Source organism: Chelonia mydas, chromosome 3 (assembly GCF_015237465.2).
Source record: "Chelonia mydas isolate rCheMyd1 chromosome 3, rCheMyd1.pri.v2, whole genome shotgun sequence".
Classification (NCBI taxonomy): Eukaryota; Metazoa; Chordata; order Testudines; family Cheloniidae; genus Chelonia; species Chelonia mydas.
Window position 1 is genome coordinate 92,357,227 of NC_057851.1, and position 19,989 is coordinate 92,377,215.

The following is a 19,989-nucleotide window of genomic DNA, read 5'->3' on the forward strand; positions in this document are numbered from 1 at the left end:
CTTTCAGTGAGGACAGGACCTTGTGCTAGTTCCAGAATCCTTAAGTCATTTTCATATTTATAACGTTCTCTTCTTCAGCTCCGTGTGCAAAACTTACCCTCTTCTAATTTTGTTTTCCTTGGTGTCATTCTTTAGTTCAGCTAACTGGCTTAATAAAGATTCCTCTTTATAATTATCAATGTAGGTGCTATAGTCAAAAAAATTGAACAGGAATGATGAGTTTTCCAAAAAAGCCTTTTCCCAAGCCTGCTGCCATTTGCAGTGAATGAAAACATTTTGTCTCAATCAAAGGGGTGGAGGAAAAATAACTAGACAGGATTTTGATCAATGTTGATTTAGATTTAGTGTGAGCACAGCACTTGGCAACCTTGGCAACTCCACAAGTACACTCTGATCAAGCTCAGGGTTAACTTATAGCCTCACAAACACCTTCAGAGTATACTTCTGGGTTACAGTGGTAAATCATAGAATCATAGAATATCAGGGTTGGAAGGGACCTCAGGAGGTCATCTAATCCAACCCCCTGCTCAAAGCAGGACCGATCCCCAACTAAATCATCCCAGCCAGGGCTTTGTCAAGCCTGACATTAAAAACTTCTAAGGAAGGAGATTCCACCACCTCCCTAGGTAACGCATTCCATTGTTTCACCACCCTCTTAGTGAAAAAGTTTTTCCTAATATCCAACTTAAACCTCCCCCACTGCAACTTGAGACCATTACTCCTCATTCTGTCATCTGCTACCACTGAGAACAGTCTAGATCCATCCTCTTTGGAACCCCGTTTCAGGTAGTTGAAAGCAGCTATCAAATCCCCCCTCATTCTTCTCTTCCGCAGACTAAACAATCCCAGTTCCCTCATCCTCTCCTCATGTGTTCCAGTCCCCTAATCATTTTTGTTGCCCTCCGCTGGACGTTTTCCAATTTTTCCACATCCTTCTTGTAGTGTGGGGCCCAAAACTGGACACAGGACTCCAGATGAGGCCTCACCAATGTCGAATAGAGGGGAACGATCACGTTTCTCGATCTGCTGGCAATGCCCCTACATATACATTCCAAAATGCCATTGGCCTTATTGGCAAATAATTTGTCAGTTTTTCTTAGAGATTTTTTTTAACTTTGTGTAGACATGAGAGGCGTGTACCCATCAAACAGAATATAAGCAGTCGTGAAGTAATCTTTGAAACCTTGTAGTTCCTCTTGGGGTTGTGTTGCAGGGTTGGGTTTTTCTTTGTTGGTTTAAGGTTTGGGGGAAGAGAAGTGGGTATTTTACTGCACTGGTTCAGACCATCTTTATCATATGAAAATAGCCTTCAATCACAAACTAACATTGGGATTGGGATGGGAGAAGAGTAGCTTTCAGAAACAGTAGTCTTTAATTATAGTCTGTTGTAGGCATATCTGTGAGAGTAGTAAAGAGCTTTAGAAAATCGAGTGTGTGATGGTATTCAGTGTCAAAGACAAGCATTTAGCCATCTATGTATCTAAATTAGATTAATTATTGTCCCTCTCCTCCAGAGTCCCTAACCACAATGAATTAGAGAAGGGTATAAAGCCAAACCCTGGCTCAAACACTGGGTAAGTTCCAGTCAGTATGGGAGAGAGCCAAACATCTAACCAGGGGGAATTTGGGATCCAGAGCTGACCTTTGGTGCTTTGGACCCATTTCTTCTCATCTTTAACGGAAGTGTCTATAACGGAAGTAGCAGTGACCAGAATGCACTCACAGTAACAAGAGTTTCCATGGCAACTTTCCTAGCTGTGAGGTGTTTCTCTAAGTTTGAGTCAAGGTCCTTCTCTCCACAACACCCAAGTGCTCGTTCACTCTCTTCTCATAGCAAAATTTTCCCATCAGATGCTGAATTGAAAAGTTCTATTTTATATAGGTTTTGATACCACACTCATCAGAGTAGCATCTGAACACCTTCCAGTAGTGCATTAAGTGACATGACTAACATCTGTCACATGTTTGTTCTCTGATATTCTCCCCAGCGGGGAGTGTGTGCAGTGAAATGTTTTGGAATTTATTTTGTTATATATACACACATTGTTATATCTTTATGGTAGAGACGGCAAGGTCAAAGAAGTGATCAAACATTAATGTCTGTGGACATGTCTCCTCCCATCCCCCTTCCCACCCCCTCACTCTGACAATGGGGGAACAGCTGTGGAATACTGTGCAGGAGGACAAATGGGGACACCTCCGGCATGAGGTTTGGGGGCCGAACACAGGTTGGACTATTGAGACTAGATTGGGCTCCCTTCCTGAATGTTCTGGCGGGGGGGTTCCCCAGCAAGGGGATTCAGGTGCCTACAGAGGATCTTGTTCTGGGCATCCAGTATGCGCCTGCCCAGAATTGGGGTGGGGGGGGGTTCACCACCTCAGTAGCAGCCGGGGTGGCAGCTGGAGGAATAAAGGAGGAGATGGTACTTGTTTCTGGACAAGAGTAGCTACAGTGGCGGGTGGGTCCTGAGAGCATTCCTCCACCAGCTGGACTAGGGCTGCATGAGTGCATGATCCCACTCTTGCTGCGTACATGCCCGTTGCCTGTGCTGTCTCTCCATTTGCAGAAGTGCCTCATGCTGCCTGAGAGCCCATGCCTGCCTTTACCTAAGAAAGTCAGACTGCTCCTGGCTCCTTCTCTCTGTGCCAAGAAGCAAATCTTCCAGGGTCCTTCATCTTCCTCTGCTATCTTTGCGGTGCCACTCCTGCCTTACCATTGGAATGGTTTCCCTGCCAGCATTGGAATGTCCTGCCAAATCGAAGACAAGGGTAGCATTTACCTATATGTACCTAAATCCCCCCACATAAGGCAACTGTGCTGTGAAAGGCCACAATCTTGATACTTTTTAGCATCCCAGGAATACAACTGTTATAGCCTCCTTCCTTCAAACTACTTTGGCAGCCCATGAGGAAGGAGCTGAGGATAAAAATGGTAAGATGCCTGCATTATTTTATTAAACTCTTGTAGTGTTTACAGAGCATCAAGGAGACCAGTATGGGTCTGATTTGGTTCCTTCAGGGGTAACGTTACCAGTCACCTTTTTCTTCTTTAAAGGCTGGCCATCACTGGGAGAACATAACTGTTTTGAAGGTACTGGAATGGAAAAGAGACGTGGCTTTCCAGTGCTGTGAAGAATACCCAGGCACTTATGCCAGAGAGATGCTTCTGCTAATGGTGACCCTCTACATATTGCTGAGTGGAGGGTTTTGGTGAGCTACCAAGGTGTATCAAGAACATTCACTCTGCTGTTAAATCTGAAAAAAACAGCTTGAATTACTGCTACATCCAAATTTGCTGAATTTTGCCTACAGAACTGGGTGGCAATTCAAGAGAAAATTGACTGTATTCTATGCTAGCATGGAATAGGAACAGAGACCCACAGAAGACATTCACCAACCCCCTAATTCCCCCTGCATCGCCAGAACGTTCAGGCCCTGTGTCCAACAAACAGCATTGAAAGGGACAGGGACACAAAGTGTGACTCCAGAAGTGTATGTTCTTCCCTGAACTTTTTGATTAACACCACAAGCCAGGTGCCTCTCCACTGCTAAGAAACATGGCATTGTGTTGGTGCTGCCACCGGAGTGGATGCTTCACCCGCCCCTGCTTCTCCTAGCTTCTGCCTAGTGGCTTAGCGCAAGTAGACGAGAGACGCCAGCGACGGGGACAGTACAAAACATTTGAAATGGGCATCGGGCATCTGACTTTCTTTAGACAGCCAAATAGTTCCCTTTCCCTTCCTGGACTTAAGGGCATCCACACACAAGCTACCAATTACCGCCACCCACTTCTGAATGGCTCCCATTCGTAAGGGGAAGGAAAGATGGAGGAGGGGATGGAGAGGGGTGGTGTTGGGTCTCTGCACAACAATAACTGTCATGAAACTATTATTTTCCCACACAGGCCCTTTAAAACCCGCCCTCTCCCTCTCACCTTCCCTCCCTCCTTTTCTGCCTGTGTCACGCAACCTCAGGACTATTGGTGTCAGTGCTGTCTGAGAAATGTGCAGATACAGGGACGCAGGGACTGCTTGTTAATAACTTCTTATAGCTTCTGCTAAATATTTCAGTGTCTCATGGGATTTCAATAAAATCATTGAATTACAGCTTTGTGTTGCTCTAGAACCATAGCGGGGTGAGGGTGAGGGCAGTGATGAGCTGCCAAAATCTTAACAACTGATTTCCTCCTCACCCCATGAGGGGGTTGTGGCCCACCCCCGACCCCTGGGGACTCCTGCCCCATCCACCCCTGTCCCCTGACTGCCCCCAGAACTGGGCAGGAGGGTCTTGTGGGCCACCGTAGTGGGTGCCCACCCTGTCCCTAAGAGCCAGTGGGAGAGGTGTGGAGACCCAGCGATGCTTACCTGGGGCAGCTCCCAGGAAGCATCCAGCAGGTCCCTCTGGCTCCTAGGGGCGGGGGAGCGTAGCTAGGGGGGGAGCAGGGGGGCAGCCGCTCCCCTCACTGATCCACATCAAAAGTGGCACCTTAGGCACCGACTCCCTGGGTGCTCCGGGGCTGGAGCACCCACGGGGAAAATTTGGTGGGAGCAGCGCACCCACTGGCAGCTCCCCGCCCCGTGCCCAGCCCCAGCTCACCTCACCTCCGCTCCGCCTCCTCCCCTGAACGCACCGCCCTGCTCTGCTTCTCCGCCCCCCCCCCCCCCCGGCTTCCTGCGAATCAGCTGTTCGCAGGGGAAGCCGGGGAGGGCTGAGGAGCAGGCGGCGGCTTCCCGCTTAGGCCCAGGGAGGCGGAGTGAGATGGGGAGGGGAGCGGTTCCCCTGCGCCCCCTCCCGGGTTACCTGCTGAGGCGCGGGCGGCCCTCCTCGCATTCCCGCCTTGCCCCAGCTCCCCTCCACTCCGCCTCCACCTCCCTGGGCCTGAGCGCAAAGCCGCCACCTGCTTCTCAGCCCTCCCAGGCTTCCCGCGTGAACAGCTGATTCACAGGAAGCCGGGGGGGGCGGAGAAGCAGAGCGGGGCGGCACGTTCAGGGGAGGAGGCAGAGCGGAGGTGAGGTGAGGTGAGCTGGGGCCGGGCGCGGGGCGGGGCTGGGCGGGGAGCTGCCGATGGGTGCTCTGCACCCATCAAATTTTCCCTGTGGGTGCCCCAGCCCCACAGCACCCATGGAGTCGGTGCTTAAGGCGCCACTTTTGGCCGGTTGTTAAATTTAGAAGCCCTAAACCGGTTCTAAAAGGGCTTCTAAATTTAACAACTGGTTTTAGCAAACCAGTGCGAACTGGCTCCAGCTCACCACTGGGTGAGGGCCAGGGTGAAGTATTTACCACCAAAGCAAGAAGGGATATTGCTGGTGATGGTTATGGGGTCCATTGTAAAACTTACCAGTGTCAGATTCTGGTTCCTGCAGCAGCTCTAGGTCCTCAGGCTCCTCGAGTGGGCTTCCTCAGCCAGATCCGCCGGGTGGAAGTGCAAAATCACATGCTCCTCTTTCTCTGTGTCTCCTGGGACTTCCTCTGACATCCCTGCTGCCCCTTCATGCAGCCCCTCCGCGGCATCCCATCATTGCTACTACTGCTGGCAAGGGGGCAGGAGGCAGGGACCTTTATACTTTTGGGAAAAGGTCAGGCAGCAAAGGGATCTGTGCATTGTGGGAATAGCCCTCAAGGATTATTGATCCCCATGACCTGGTATGTGTGCCCCTTTCCCTCGTTCACACTGTACTGTCGAACGGGTACAGAGCTATGCGACATTGGCGGTGTGTAAATACCCACACCCTTCATGCATGCTAGCTTTTGTGCACTAGACTGGCCTTCAGGAATGTGCTTCAAGGTTTCAGATGTGGACAATAGGGAGGTTATAGCACAACAATGCACATGCAACAGTGTAGAGTCAGAAGTGTAGACTCGTCCTTGGATATATTGGGCCCTGACCATTTAGCACCTTGAAGATATGAACCAAGACCTTGAATTTGACTCCTTAATCTATGGGAAACCAGTGCAGAGAGCACGGGACAGGTTTTACACTGATGTTCACGGTAGCCTGTACTACTGAGGAGATACGCTATAGCATTCTGTACTAGTTCGAGTTTCCTAAGGGGTGGTGGCTTCATGCCCAGGTATATTGCATTGGTAACTCTTCACTTGTTTAGAGACACCATGCAATAACCGTGTGAAAACAACTAAGGGCTATTTTGCTAAATAATATTTATTCAGTGCAGTTCATCTGTGCTCTGTGAACCATCAGTGCCTCAGCTTTCCATGGATACCCTTTATTGTTTGACAGAATGCATCTCCTTTTGAAAACAGCAGTGGAATGTCCATCACTGTATCTGAACCAATACGTTATTGTGGAAAAATAGCTGTGAAGTTAAAATTAAAACAAAGGTTGCTATACGTGCATCAAGAAAAGAGCTGGAGAAGCGTGAGAGAAAGAGAGGTTTGTTTTATGAATCCTGATTATCTCACGGGAAACAAACTTCCATTTCTGTTCAGAGCACAACAATTTCTAGCTTAAAGGCACTGTTTTAATCAGCAAGCTCATCTGATGAAATGCTGTAGGATTTACGTATATATTAAAGAAGTTCCCCAGATATTTAAGAGATGCAACTGGATGCAATTAAAAGATCAGTAGCAAGCACAGTTTGTGATACAGTTTGTTTGCTTCACTTGGTAAGAGAAGTTTAGTTAATAACGTGAACTTGTGGCATTTTAGCAAGAAGTGAAATACCAGACTATTATCAGAATGTCTTTACCACTGTTACTGCCTATCAGAGATGCAACTATTAGGCTAACTTGGATCTGATGATCTGTAAAAAGAGAACAGAGAAACTATTAAGCTGAGGCTCACATTCAAGAGTGGAATCATTTATGAATGTTTCTGGGCCTAATTCTTTGCTGAATTATACCCCATGTAACATTGTTGAAGTCAATGGGGTTGCACAGGATTATGTCAGTGGAGTAATTTAGTCCTCTATCTTTAAGCCAAGATACCAAAGGAAATAGTGAACCAATAAAGTAGAGATGAAATGCTGCTGTTAACAGAAGATGCCACTGTTCTTGGTACAATAGGTTCTTTGTGTCCAACAGCGAATTTTCATGCCTCCCTGGTGTCAAATCCTCCCAGCAGAGCTATAGGTCAGATATGAAATAAATGACTGAAATGATCATTTAGCTCTGTTGTAACATAGAAATATAACCTCTATTGATTTTTTGTGCTCCCAATAGAGATTTAACTATCCCCCACACGCTATCTGCATTGGTTGCAAGTGATCTCCAAACAGAGACTGGATCCGGCCAAAAAAAAGTTTTTTTGTTATCATTTGAATGTTTTTTAAGTTTTCTGCATCACAAATCTAGACTCTAGTATCTCAAAACTGACAATGATGTTATGCAAAAGGGTTAGACCAAAAGATCACTTTTCAGCACAAAAAAATTAAAAAACCTAGACTCAGTTGACTGCCTACCATCTTTATGTAGACCTTAGTGATGAGCTAGAAGAGGTAGTAGTCTGTTAACACTATGTAAAGGAAAACTTCTCAGATATCAGATGTGATGGACAGCCTTGAAAAGCACATAAGATGCTGCAAAGAGCTTTCATGTGGAATCTAACTTCCCAGAGACAGCTAACTAGACTTGAACCAATAGAAGTACCAATTACATTATATTTGGCCTATGGTATGTGTGATGTCTAACATTTTTGGAAAATATTATCTGGGGTAATCCACTGGTGACACTGGTCTTCCAGCACATATATATGTATATGTTCTTTGAATGATATTGTTTCCATTTAAGATTATATTCTGTACACATTCTTACAAGGGGGGATGTAAGGAACAAAATCTGTGTTTGCCAACTGCTGTAAGAGACACCGACATAAACACATCCATAAATCTATCCTCAGATGTAGGACCTGCTATTTCTTCACAGAAACCCATTCCACAGCCACAACTACAGGACTCATTTGCAAGTGGCAGATGAAGGAATACTCAAATGAGATCAACTCTCAAGCTCATTGGACTAGATCCTAGACCTGACTGAAGTTTTTTCACTGAAAAGTTTTTTTTGGTTTGTTTCTTTGTTTCATTGTTATCCCCTCCCCCATGGGGTTTCATTCAAAAATAGTATTTCTGCCAAAAAAAATATTCAAAACAGTTGCCAAAAAACAAAAATATTCAGTTTTTGTTCTTCAGTTGGTTAACAAAAATACACATTGGTATGGGAAATTTTTGACTAAAGCCATTTTGCTTTCATTTTTCTTGGAATATTTTTCAGGGGAAAAAATAATCTCCTGACTAGCTCTAATAGAGTCACAGAAAATAAGAGAAATCCACTCACTAAAGGACATAGAGAACTATAATAAAAAATTGGCAATGCCTCAGCAAAGAGTCTAGGAAGTTTTTGGTTTTTAAACCAATTTTTGTATTGGCTTGATGTCTAATACTATTACATTTTGTTTCAGCTGGCAGGGTTCATCTATGCCTGTTATGTTGTGAAATGTATTACTGAAGAAGAGGACAGCTGTAAGTACTAAAGCTCTATTAATACTAGATGAATTCTTTGTGATATTCTTAACTCTGCTGACACTCTCTGACTGAGCTTCATCCTAAATACTTTGTTATAGGGTCATCAGGAGCATGTCTTCTGTCCCACATACTTGATCTATTAGTAAATATCTAGCAAATCAAGGAAGTGAATAAATTCAACTTTTAAAAAAGTTCTTTAGTATTCTGAAAGCATGACTTACCGCCTTTTTTTTTTCACACTCCCCTACCCCATCCCCCCCGAATTTGTAAACAACACTTTTTTTAAGACTGTTATTAACTATCGTGATAATAATTGGCTACTGCTGGGAGTACATCTCTTCTGTGTTGACTGCAAGGGATTGTAACAGCACTTCTGGCAAGAACTGGCTTTAGATCATTGCAGGAATTTCATTTAAGAGCGGTGAAGCAGTGTTCCTGTTAGGTCCTGCTGCTATAGTGTACAATTAAAAGTAGTGGAAATGTTTACAAAATACCTTTAGGTTTCTCTTACTTACTTGTGTCAATAAAAACCTGTTGAGGAGCATTTACTGTGAATAGAAGCTATGGATCCAAGTAATCTCATTTATTGTTTATTTTAACTTTGATTTTGTTTTAAAAAGAGGCACGGCAGTATTTCAGTGCAGTTTGGGATTGAAATGCTTCAGAAACAAATATCCAGACCGCATGTAACTTTGATAAAATATACATGAATCCTAGAGACAGAGTTTTCCAACAGGAAGCTTACAGGCTTTTATTTGATTGAGAGCGATGATAAACCTGGTGGGGTTTCCTTTGTATATTTTGCTGTGCAGAAGATAGCTGGAACCCTATAATCTATTGGTTTTGCAGTGCCACTGTGAGCCATTATGGAGATTCAGCTTGTAAGTAAACCTCATTTCCAAGGTCCTAGGGAAGAGATTCATTTCAGCCTTCTCTTGTTTTTGAGGCGGTCGGAGTGGAATATTAGTAAAAAGGGCTCTGAGCATGTTTGGTGTGAGGGCCTACACCATGAATGTAGTGCCACTTCATAAAACGATGTAGGCATAAGTTCTTTGTCCAGTTGTCTAATGTGATGAGTTGGGTAGCAACAGAGCTAGAAGAGAATTAGACCACCCCAAAATGGAATCATATTTAAAACAATTCTGCCTTCTCTTCTAAGAGATTACATTCATTTTCAGTTTTCTGTAATGCTACTGGGCCAAATCGAAGTAAAAACTGAGTAAAGACATCAAGATTTGGCTCACTGAACAGGTGAAGAATTAAATTAAAAACTCAAATGATTTCTCCTGTGGTTTGTAAAATGGTATTTCCTTCTCAAATCTTGTAGAGCTAATATACAATTTTTCATTCACTGGGTGAGAGCTACCCAGAGGAAAAGATTTTCATGCTTTTCAGAAGATTTTCTTGTAGATTTCTTGCCTATTTTGGTTCTCTTATAACTTTGCTAGTGTACTGTATGCCATCAGTCTGGTCCTCCAAGTAGGTGCAGCAGCTTTGCACCACACCAGCAGTGGAATCTGGCTAAAGAGTCATCTTATCCAGTTCTGAGAGCATCATCACAGTTCAGGGATGGCCTCAGATATGTAAAGCCAGCACAGAGATTTCTCCGCCACCATTCCAGCTGGGGCCAGTTTATGGAGCGAGACTGGAGAAATGGGAGTGTGGCTGAGATGCCCCTGGACTACAGTGATCCCCAGCTGTGGTTCTGGTCTTTTTTCATTCTATTAACAGACATCATAAAGCAAAGCAACTTGAGGAAAGTTCTCCCTTATACTATGGGACCAGTCCTACATACTATGGCCCTTGTTTGCAAGACACTGTTTGGCTGAATATTCGGACAAGTCTGTTGGGTGTGTCTTTGCCAGTTGGTGTAAAAGGGATCTTAGGGTCATAGCAACATGAAAGCCAAGTGATCAAGCTTATGATGGGTGCCTGATTTACTTAACCTAGAGCTTTTGGCCTAACTCTCAGGTTTTTTCAAGTCTTCTCAGGCCCTCACAGTTATGTCCATAATCTCAGGATTTTGGTTGGCCCCTGCTATCAGTGCCATGAGCATGAAAGCGGTGCCAGATAAAAGCAGAGAAAGAATAGAAAGATGAATCTTGCAAGGACAAGATACAAAAAAAAGAACAGTTCTGGACTCCTTGCGCCCCACAATTGTCAGAATTCACTTAAAATGGGGAGAGATTATGTTTCTAATTTAAAACAATGGTAACAACAACAACAAAAAACATAAAGCCTTTTTTTTGTTGTTCAAATGGGGGAAGGAAATTAGGTATAGGGGGAAAGTGGAGCATGAGGTGGGCATAGTAGCCAAAAGGAAAAGTCCTGGCTTTTAACTTGCCTAATGCAGGCCAGTATAATGGGCACACTTCTTGTTAATTCCATGCTCTTTTTTTCATTTGTGGTGTGATGGGAACCGAGGCTGTGGTGAGGCGAAGTGTTAGGAGGGGCTGAGAACATGGGAAAAAGGAAGGAAGGGAAGGAGAAATTGCAGGGAGAAACATCCAGGGCAGGAGGAGTAAGGCTGGCAGCAGGGAGACAGTAGGAGAGTAGGCAATGGGGGATAAACAATCAATCAGCAGACAGAAAAGAATGGCCAGCATTCTAATGGTAACAAACACCATGCTGTCATCCCCAATGTCCCAGGGCTGTGAAGGTGCCTCACCCTCTGCCTTGCTAATGCTACTCTTGGCTGTGGCTGAATAAGCCCCTGTTGCTTCTGTGGGACTTGCTCTGCCTCCTGTTCCATGTCCCCAAGTAGGGAGGGAGACTTGAAACTTTGCAGCCTGGTGCTTCTGAGAGGGATTCTCCTGGAGGTCTAGATCTGGGAAGAGGGGAGAGCCTGAGTCCCCCATCTGGGCCTCCCATTACTCCTCTCCATCATTTGCCCTGTTGCCATTGGTATGACTCAGTGATTGTCATTCTAACTTCATTAGCATTATTAGTCCAGCAATTAAAAAAATAAACCATGAAAATGTTGACAGCTATCATTGCTTGGCAGCATTCAACAGCTGTAAACTTACCAGAGCTTCTCATTTGTTCCTGAAATCTTATTAGAGCTACATTTTTAAAAGACTACAAACTATTTTAATACTTTGAAATGTACAGTTAATGTGCTTTTGTCTCACTAGCAGTTTGACTCCCTGCTATAAGCTGTTAGCTGCCTTTTGTAAAGAAAATTCAACATATTTTCAAAAATGGTATTAAATATTCAGATACTTAGTGAAAAAAACAGGAATGTCATCAATAAAACAACATCCTCCTGGGATTTTTATACTGCAGGAAATTAAACAGGGAACCTGGCTGCTTAACTGGAATGCACCCGCACCAACTTTCAACAGACTCAACCTCTCCTCTGCTGGTAGATGAGGAGTGGTAAGAGGGTCAGTGGAGCCCAAAGGTGGGCCGCACTGACTAGGGAGGAGGTGCAGCTGAGATGGCAGGGGGTGTTCCAATGCAGTGCATCCCCACGTAGCACCAGCCATCACCGGGGCACCTGTGCAGCCGCAGCTACAACCTAAAGCTGACCTCTCCCTTTGTAACACACCCTCAAAGAAGGCAGCAGTAGAATTATTACCTGTCCAGGGTGAATAGTCCTGGAGCACAGGCAGGTCTGCTTTGCACCACCCGGTACCAGCAGGGGTGAATCTAAAATATGGCAACTGGGACGTCTCACCTTACGGTGCCACATCACTGCCTGTTAAGAACTTGCTCCCTCTTTTGTTGTTTCAAGGTGAAATGCAAGGCAAAAATGACAGCTTTCCATGCTGAATATCCATCAAGCCAGGCGTTTAGGGATATTTGGCACAGAAATAATTTCTAAGTAACCTTTTGAAATTTCTTTACTCCCCTCTGTGAAAACCTCTTGGTACTTCCTGATTCACTGATGATATCCCAGAATACAATGTCACAGATACTACAACCCCCATAAATCAATGATATTTGTAATGTTAAAGAATGAGGTGCTCTGGGATACCAACCGTGAACTGATAGGTATCATGATGATTTCACATAGGTGGGAAAAGAGAATTTTATTTGGTTAGTTTTAAGAGATGTGATCTTCTGGCTAATGCTCAGGATTGGGAGCTGGCACGCTATTTTTGGCTCTGACATAGACTTCTTTGTGACCTTGGGCAAGTAATTTAAATTGTCCATACCCGTTTCCAATATTTAAATTAGGGATAATAATAATATAAGTGCTTGGGGTGCTAGGCAACATCATAAAAACAGTTTCTCATTCATTAATAAAAAGAACACCCCAACATAATTACAGACCAGGTGAGTAAAGACAAAACAATAATAATACTAGCATACTTCTCAGGTGTGTTGGCAGGCCTTCGTAATTTTGAGCTCTTTGGATGAAATGGCCTATAGAAGTCCAACGTGTTATTGCATATTCTTTTATTTCTGTGCCGAATGCCTCCCACAGTATGATTAGTGAGGCATTATTGAGAATTAGTACTGTGCCTAAGTCTCTGCTTAAAAAGCTCTAAAAGTACAGTACAAACACAAAGAATCAGAAACATGTAATAAATGTTAAACTGCAAATCTGTCTCTCTTCCTCCCTGCCTCTCTCTCTGATGTTTGTGAATTGGGAGTTTTGAGGCTAGAAGGATAGGAAAAGTCTCCACTGGAACTGTGCCCTCTCCAATTGGACCATTTATCTCAGTATTCATATTTGTGTTTATATATTTTGCCTCAGGGAGCCATTTTTCAGGTCAGAGTAATACAAAAGAAATCTGCCACCTAAGAACTGAAATATCCTGGAAAGCCTGACTCTTCCATTATTTTGGCCCCATGAATGGCTCTTTGAGGCATTAGAAAAGCTCTCAAAAATCAGTCATAAATACAGCTGTAAACCAATGCTTGACACACAAAGATGAGAACCCCCCCCCCACATGCATGCACCTGTTCTCCCTCCTGTTCAACAAGCTGTTTGTGCCTTGTATGAGCAGACTAAGGCTGAGAGGCTAAAGATCTGTTTTGAAATTTGTCAAAGTGCTTTGGCCCAACTGCACCCCCAAATTTACAGCCACTGACTGGCTAGAAGCTTTTCTGGGTACTTGTTTCCTTTAGTGCTGTGACTGCTACATAAAGCAAGCGAAGCGAAAGAGAGAGAGGGGGAAAGCAATGGGATGTTTTCCAGCTGTCAGGATGCTAACACACAGAATGGAGCTTCTGAAATCCCATGACACTGTCTGACACATTTCATCCTAAAACAAGCTGGCTTGGGACACCAAACTACCACCACGAGCAATGAGCATATAGGAAATGTATTGGGAAGTCTTTTCAGCATCAGCCTTTTGAAAGTAACAATAGCCGCTTCCCACTTCATTGCTTTCAGTTGTGTTCTAGCCTTAGAAGTGGCCTTGAATAAAAACAGAGAGGGTTGGCTTTTACCGTCTCATTCCCCCAGCAGCAAGAAGTAAACACTCTGAATCCCACAAGGTTTGGCCACTTGTTCTAAAGTACACACTGGAAACATCTAGGAAGCAGCCATAACTGCCAGAGGGGGAGTATTTAAATAGCAGATAGAAAAACAAAAACTCGTTGTGTTTGACATGTAAATTGAACTACACTATCCAGGTGTTCACAGGACCTACACAGACATTATGCAGCCTTAGCTATGATCAGCTGGCACTGTGTTGCAGAGAGAGAAACAAAGTGAAAGCTCAGAGGAGGGGCAAGTTTGTTTAAATAATAGCAAGTAATTAGGCTGAAGACAAAATCAGCGATGGCATTTTATAATTACAATTAATTTAGAGGTTAATTTCCTTTGGTGCTAAAATCTTATTTAAAACATTTACCAGGAAAGGAAATTAGGATGTTACTATCAAGATGCACAGAGTGCTTCTGGGAATCCATGCCTATTATCACTAGAAAATTAGGTGAGGTTCAAAGTGGGAATTTCAATTCATTTGAGTGTATAATAGATGGTGGTCAGGACCTTGAGTCAGACGGGTTGGTTAGGGTATACTGTAAGATTTGCATTTTCTTTGTTTTCGGGATTAATTGCAAATGCTTCCAACAAAAGGGCTGGGTTTATACGTGAACAAGCTTGACATGAAAGGAAAATTGGCTATGGATTGCTGCCTTCATAACTAATGAAGTTGATGTTAAAGGAGTCCCTAAGAGACTGGGATGTGGTATGAAACAAAATATATAAATAAATAAAATCATTGGGGGGCGGGGGGGCCCAGGACATGGTGCTGTCTCTGGCTTCATAGATGTTAATTTCCCTTCTTCCAATTTCACTCTCTTGCCTGCCCCTCCCCCCACATCCTTCACTGCTTCCTATGGGGATTATCAAGCTCGAGTTTCAAAAATATCTAAAGAACATAACGTTAGTGCTTGAAGGAAGTGACATTTCCATTTTGGTGGCTCATCACGATGGAATACTGTTTAATAAAATCAATGCATCACAGTAGCCAAGGGATGTATCTGCCTTACATTATTGTATTTTTTTCATTCATCATCCATTGCTGAATCTTATTAAATGAAAAGTGTTTTTAAATAAGGCTGCTTAAAATATTATATTGATTCCACTAGTATAAAAAGCCACCTTAGAAGCAAATTGCACTAGAAAAGATGCAGGAAGCACGCAAAATTAATCTCCTTTCTATAAAAAGAGATGAATTTTACACCCAAACCCTTTCAAAAATCTTACTCTGCTACTCACAGAGTAATTGTCCTTGGAGGAGAAACTCAAGACAGGAGATCAAGATAATAATGCCCTTCACAATTTTATCAAATCTGTAACAGAAATGGGTTAGTAACAAAGGAGTTTTGCAGTTCCGACTAGAAGTTATGGGTGGTTTTGAGAGACACTCAGGTTATAACTATGCATCATATACAGATTTACATCATACTGGATGCTATACAGTATTTCTCTAACAGCAGATACTTTGACGTCTAGTCTTAATTCAAACTGCTGTGTTTAAAGAGACTTTGAGTTGTGCCTACATTGACTGGACTACCTACTGAGAATGCGCATATATGATTAACTCAATGCAATGTATAGTTTGTCACAACTGCTCCAAACAAGTTGAAAAGCATTGTCACTCATTTGTCTGGCACTCTATAAAGCAGGTTTGATATGAACAGCTAAGCTCCAAAATCCCTTGTTTGGGGGCCCAAAGCTATTGAGCTGTACCTTTCAAGGTGTGTCTGTTCATTGCACTGTCTGGCATTCTCATATTCCGTCCAATTTGGTGTTTTCCCCATTGTAGGAGTCAAACTGGATTTTTTGTAGTGTCCTGGGTGTTCCTAGACCCTATCTGACACACATCTTTGTGCTACATTTTCTCTAGTCTATTAGTATGTCACCCCCTAAAGGTTTCCTCATTTCTTATTACTTTTGCCTGTTCCTTTTAAATTTTTGGATGGCTCTTCATTAATCTTGCCTTGTTAGTCTTCACACATTCAGGGCCCAGTTCTCCTCTTTGTTACGCTTATTAATTCTTATTATGCTTACTTATTTGTATAGTATCATTTCTCATTTGCTACTGAGATGTCAGTTCCTGCTTCCATTTGTCCCATGATGCCTGCCTCCATCTTCCACCTTTCTCCCTGCTGCCTCTCACACTTGAGAGGAGCTCCCTATAAACATCCACAAAACTAACTTGTTATCCTCCTTCTAAACCCTCCTTAAAACTCTCCTCTGCAGTTAGGCCTACAAAAAACTTGACATCCGTTATGCTCTTGATGTGCAGAGACCACAGCCCATCATGCTGACCAATATTGTTTCTGTGTACTCTCCCATGTGGCTTTATCCATCTCTTGTCTCTTGTCTTATATTTAGATTGTAAAATCTTTGGGGCAGGGACTGTCTTTTTTTGTTCCATGTTTATACAGTGCCTAGCACAATGGAGCCCTGGGCCAGGACTGGGGCTCCTAGGTGCTACAATAATACAAATAATAATTGTGGTAGCATGGCCCCAGTCTGCTTTTCCTTATCACTAGCTTAGCCCTTGTGATGAGATGGTCTATAGCAAATTCCTCGTAAGAACTCCTTTTATTAATATTTGACCTGCATTACCTCTAGATGGCACTGGGCAAAACCTATGGAATCCTTAGCTAATTTAGAAATATTTTATCAATTTAAAAATATCTCAAGGACGTTTTGGAAATGTTCGCATGCACAAAAATTGGAGAGCAAATGGAAACTGTTCTGGGAGGCCCAGGCCTATCTGAAATATACTTAAAGAGAAAACATAAAATATATTTTTTAAATTATTTTAGTGGGAGTGGGAACATTTAACAGAATGGAGGAAGGAGCTTGCTTAGGATGTGCGGACAGAAAATTCTCACAATCTGGTTTTGCTGATTTTAGCTTATACCAGATGGAGTGAGGGAAGAGCTGGCCAGGGATCAGCAGGGCTCAGAGAGGGCCCTGCAGGAATTATCTGAAGAACAAATTATGTGGTATAAGGATCTGCTGGAAAACCTGGAAAATCATGAGCTACCAGAAGGGACTGCCAAAGAGAACAGTTTCCATTGCTGTGAAAGGGAATGGAATTGCAATGATGAGAGCACATCAAAACCAAAGCAGAGAAATATGGCTAGAGGATTTCCTTCTGCTAACCCTTTGGAACTCTTATGTAGTTTCAATCTTTTGCTATCTCACTGGTAATGGCACAGCTTCACAAACTGGCAGATACGTTCTGTGTCCCTGCCACTTTTCTGCTATCCACTTCTGTGGGGCTTAATTGCTATATCCACAAGACAAAGCCTATGGCATTTGATTACCATTGTAAACAAACTTTATTGAAGATTTGAATTAGAGCAAACCTCTGTCTATCTGCTGAACAGTGTGTAACTGTACAGCAGATAGGCATGCTTAGAGTATACAAAGGGTAAGGCTAGGGTAGATTTGGCAGGCGGTGAGTATCATGCCATCACAAGACAGCTTAGCAGGAGGCCAGACGGCAATGGTAGCCTGCAAGAGCATGAGGTTCTTTCTCCTAGCTTATAGATTTTCTTTATTTTTTTTAAGGCAGACTTCTGGTTTTCTGCTTTAATTTCAAATTTAATAAAATTAGCCCTAATTTCACGCCCTTAATTGTTTCTAAATTGTGTCAAGGTTTGTAAAATTCAGCGTTTTTGCACAGCTCTCAACTACATCCAGCATTTTGTTCTAGCCTGGATAGGTTTTTATATCACCCTCATCACCATGGTATCTGAGAGGCTTCCAGTAGTGCATTGAGTAACAGGACTGACATTTGTCACGTGTGGTCCATTCTCCTGCAGCGTCTCTCCAGGGGGAGAATTGTGTGTACAGTGGAGTATTTTGTTTTCATAAGAATGATTGTTTTTAACGTGTATGGCTATTTCCCAGCCCACTCTTCCCCTCTCCTCCTCTCAAGAGTCTGTATCCTTTCATATTTAATCTGTACCGATGTTTACATCCCGACTATATTTTGATGACTGCCATAATGTCAGTGTTATTTCTATCGGCGCATGCCCCTAACTGTGCTTGTTAAACTTGTTGGGTCAGATCCTAAGCTGGTATACGTTGCCATAACTCTACTGAAGCCATTTGTATTTGCTGGGGGGGGGGATGTCCGATTGCCTGATTTTTCTTTTAATATTCTTCCCTATTTTCTGCATGAGCATCACTTTGCTATATTATACCACGTTATTTCCTGCCTACTTATCTATCTGCTTATTTCTTTGTTCCTCGCTGCTGATCTTGGTAGAAACTCCCCACTCTTTTACATAAACAGGTCCCCTTCTGTTCAGGTATACACATCCTAGCTTAATAGGCTCTTTGCACACCAACAAATGTCCAACAACTGAAGTTGAATACCGAATTCAGACATACAATCCCATCCTACAGACTGAGACAAATTCAAAGCTCCTATTGACTTCAGTGGGAGTTTTGACTATGTGCCAGGTCCTTAGTGGGTGTATTAATAGAAAATATGTCCATTATTTTGAACCATAACCAATTTTAATTACATGACTTCCCCAGTTATGTCCTAAAAAGAGTTTATGGTGCTTTTGTAAACCTGACTTTATAATCAAGGAGCCAGTTAGTATCAGCAAGGCAAGAAAGAGATTCAGACTCATAAAATGGAAGTGAGCTATTCATTGTTAAATGTTCCATTACCAGATTTCAGGCAAGCCTCTCAGTATATCTCATCTGTTGATATGGTATGTGAGTAGGATTGTATGTGTGTGTGTTTATGAAGGCAAAACATGATTAAAGACCTGAGTTTGGTAATGATGATATACAAGATAAAAGTAAAATATAGTAGGCAAAATGTGTTTGATGGATAAGGTTAGGAATTGAAAATCGGTAATGATTCAGCTAATGAGGCTTATTTTATTCATCTCATGTTACTGCTGCCAGGAGTGTATCCGTGGTATGACACTTTTAGTGACCTTTCAGGCACAGCGAGGATAAAACGCCCAGCAGAAAGGGCAGCATTTTGCATACTTTGAGGAACTAACTCAAAATCCACAGGGAGCTTTTAGCATCGTCTAGGCACCACAGGCTCTGCAGCGCTAACTGAGATGCTGCCACGATGAAGAAAATGTGCTGCAAAGAAATTACAGACATTCTCTGCATCAAAGTTAATTCCCTGTTACCCACCCTTCCTAGTTCACTTGCAGCACTGTTGTTGTATGTAAGGAGCCATTGTATCCCTTTAACAAGGTCACAATCATATTCTCTCCCCTACCGTCATCTGGATATATAAATGGGGAGCCTGTACTGTCTGCTTAAAACAGAGCTGTCTCCATAGGCCCATCTTGTTTATATCACATTGTAATCTGGCCTGTTTACACACTGAGTTTCCTTTGTGCAACCGGGCAAAAGACAGGGACACACAGCCATGCAGAGATAATAGGCACATATTTTTTTTCCTGAGCCCACACAAACTCTTTTTATTGCTGGGAATTTATTTCGGAACATTTTGGTTTAGCTTTCTGGGAAAGGACCTAGAAACTCCCTCAGGATATTTCTTCTTGTGTCTTCAAAACAGAGCATCCCTACCTGTGACATTAGAGTCATTTTGTCATTTCTTACAGGGTACAACTTTATGTTACAACATACCTCTGAAAACACACACACACTATATAGAGGGACAGGTCCCCCCAGCTGACTTAAATTGGCATAGATCTGTTGAAGCTAGTGGAGCTATGCTGATTTATACCAGTGGACAATCTAGCCCAGACAGCTTGTTTTCTGAATTCCATGTTCAGAAGGTCAAGGCCGAAGAAAAGAACATTTATACAAAAAGCAATTCACTACAAGACGTACCAGCAAAGGCCTGTGTCACCCTTATCTTTGAATGTATCTGTATTTGAATAAGAGCTCATTCATGTCCTCCTTAAATCTCAATCCTGTGTTTATTACATGTGTCTTCCCATGGAAATAATTGTGATGTCACAAAGTTAGCATTGTGAGTACATACTCAGGGAGGAGGGATATATTCACTGTGCAAGGGCTGCATCTAGGAACCTCATTTGTAGTGTACCGAGTTAATGGCTGCAATATACGGAA

The 19,989-nt window shown here is 43.0% G+C and overlaps 1 protein-coding gene across 2 annotated transcripts in view; it reads left to right on the forward strand.

The window, feature by feature from the left end:
- The window catches only part of NKAIN2 (sodium/potassium transporting ATPase interacting 2), a 751,810-nt gene that overhangs the window by 720,835 nt on the left and 10,986 nt on the right, over nt 1–19,989 (forward strand). For both annotated transcript variants that reach the window (XM_037894716.2, XM_007056288.3), the window contains exon 5: nt 8,414–8,474. In XM_037894716.2, coding sequence (XP_037750644.1) covers nt 8,414–8,474 — 61 coding nt within the window. The remainder of the gene's footprint in view (nt 1–8,413; nt 8,475–19,989) is intronic.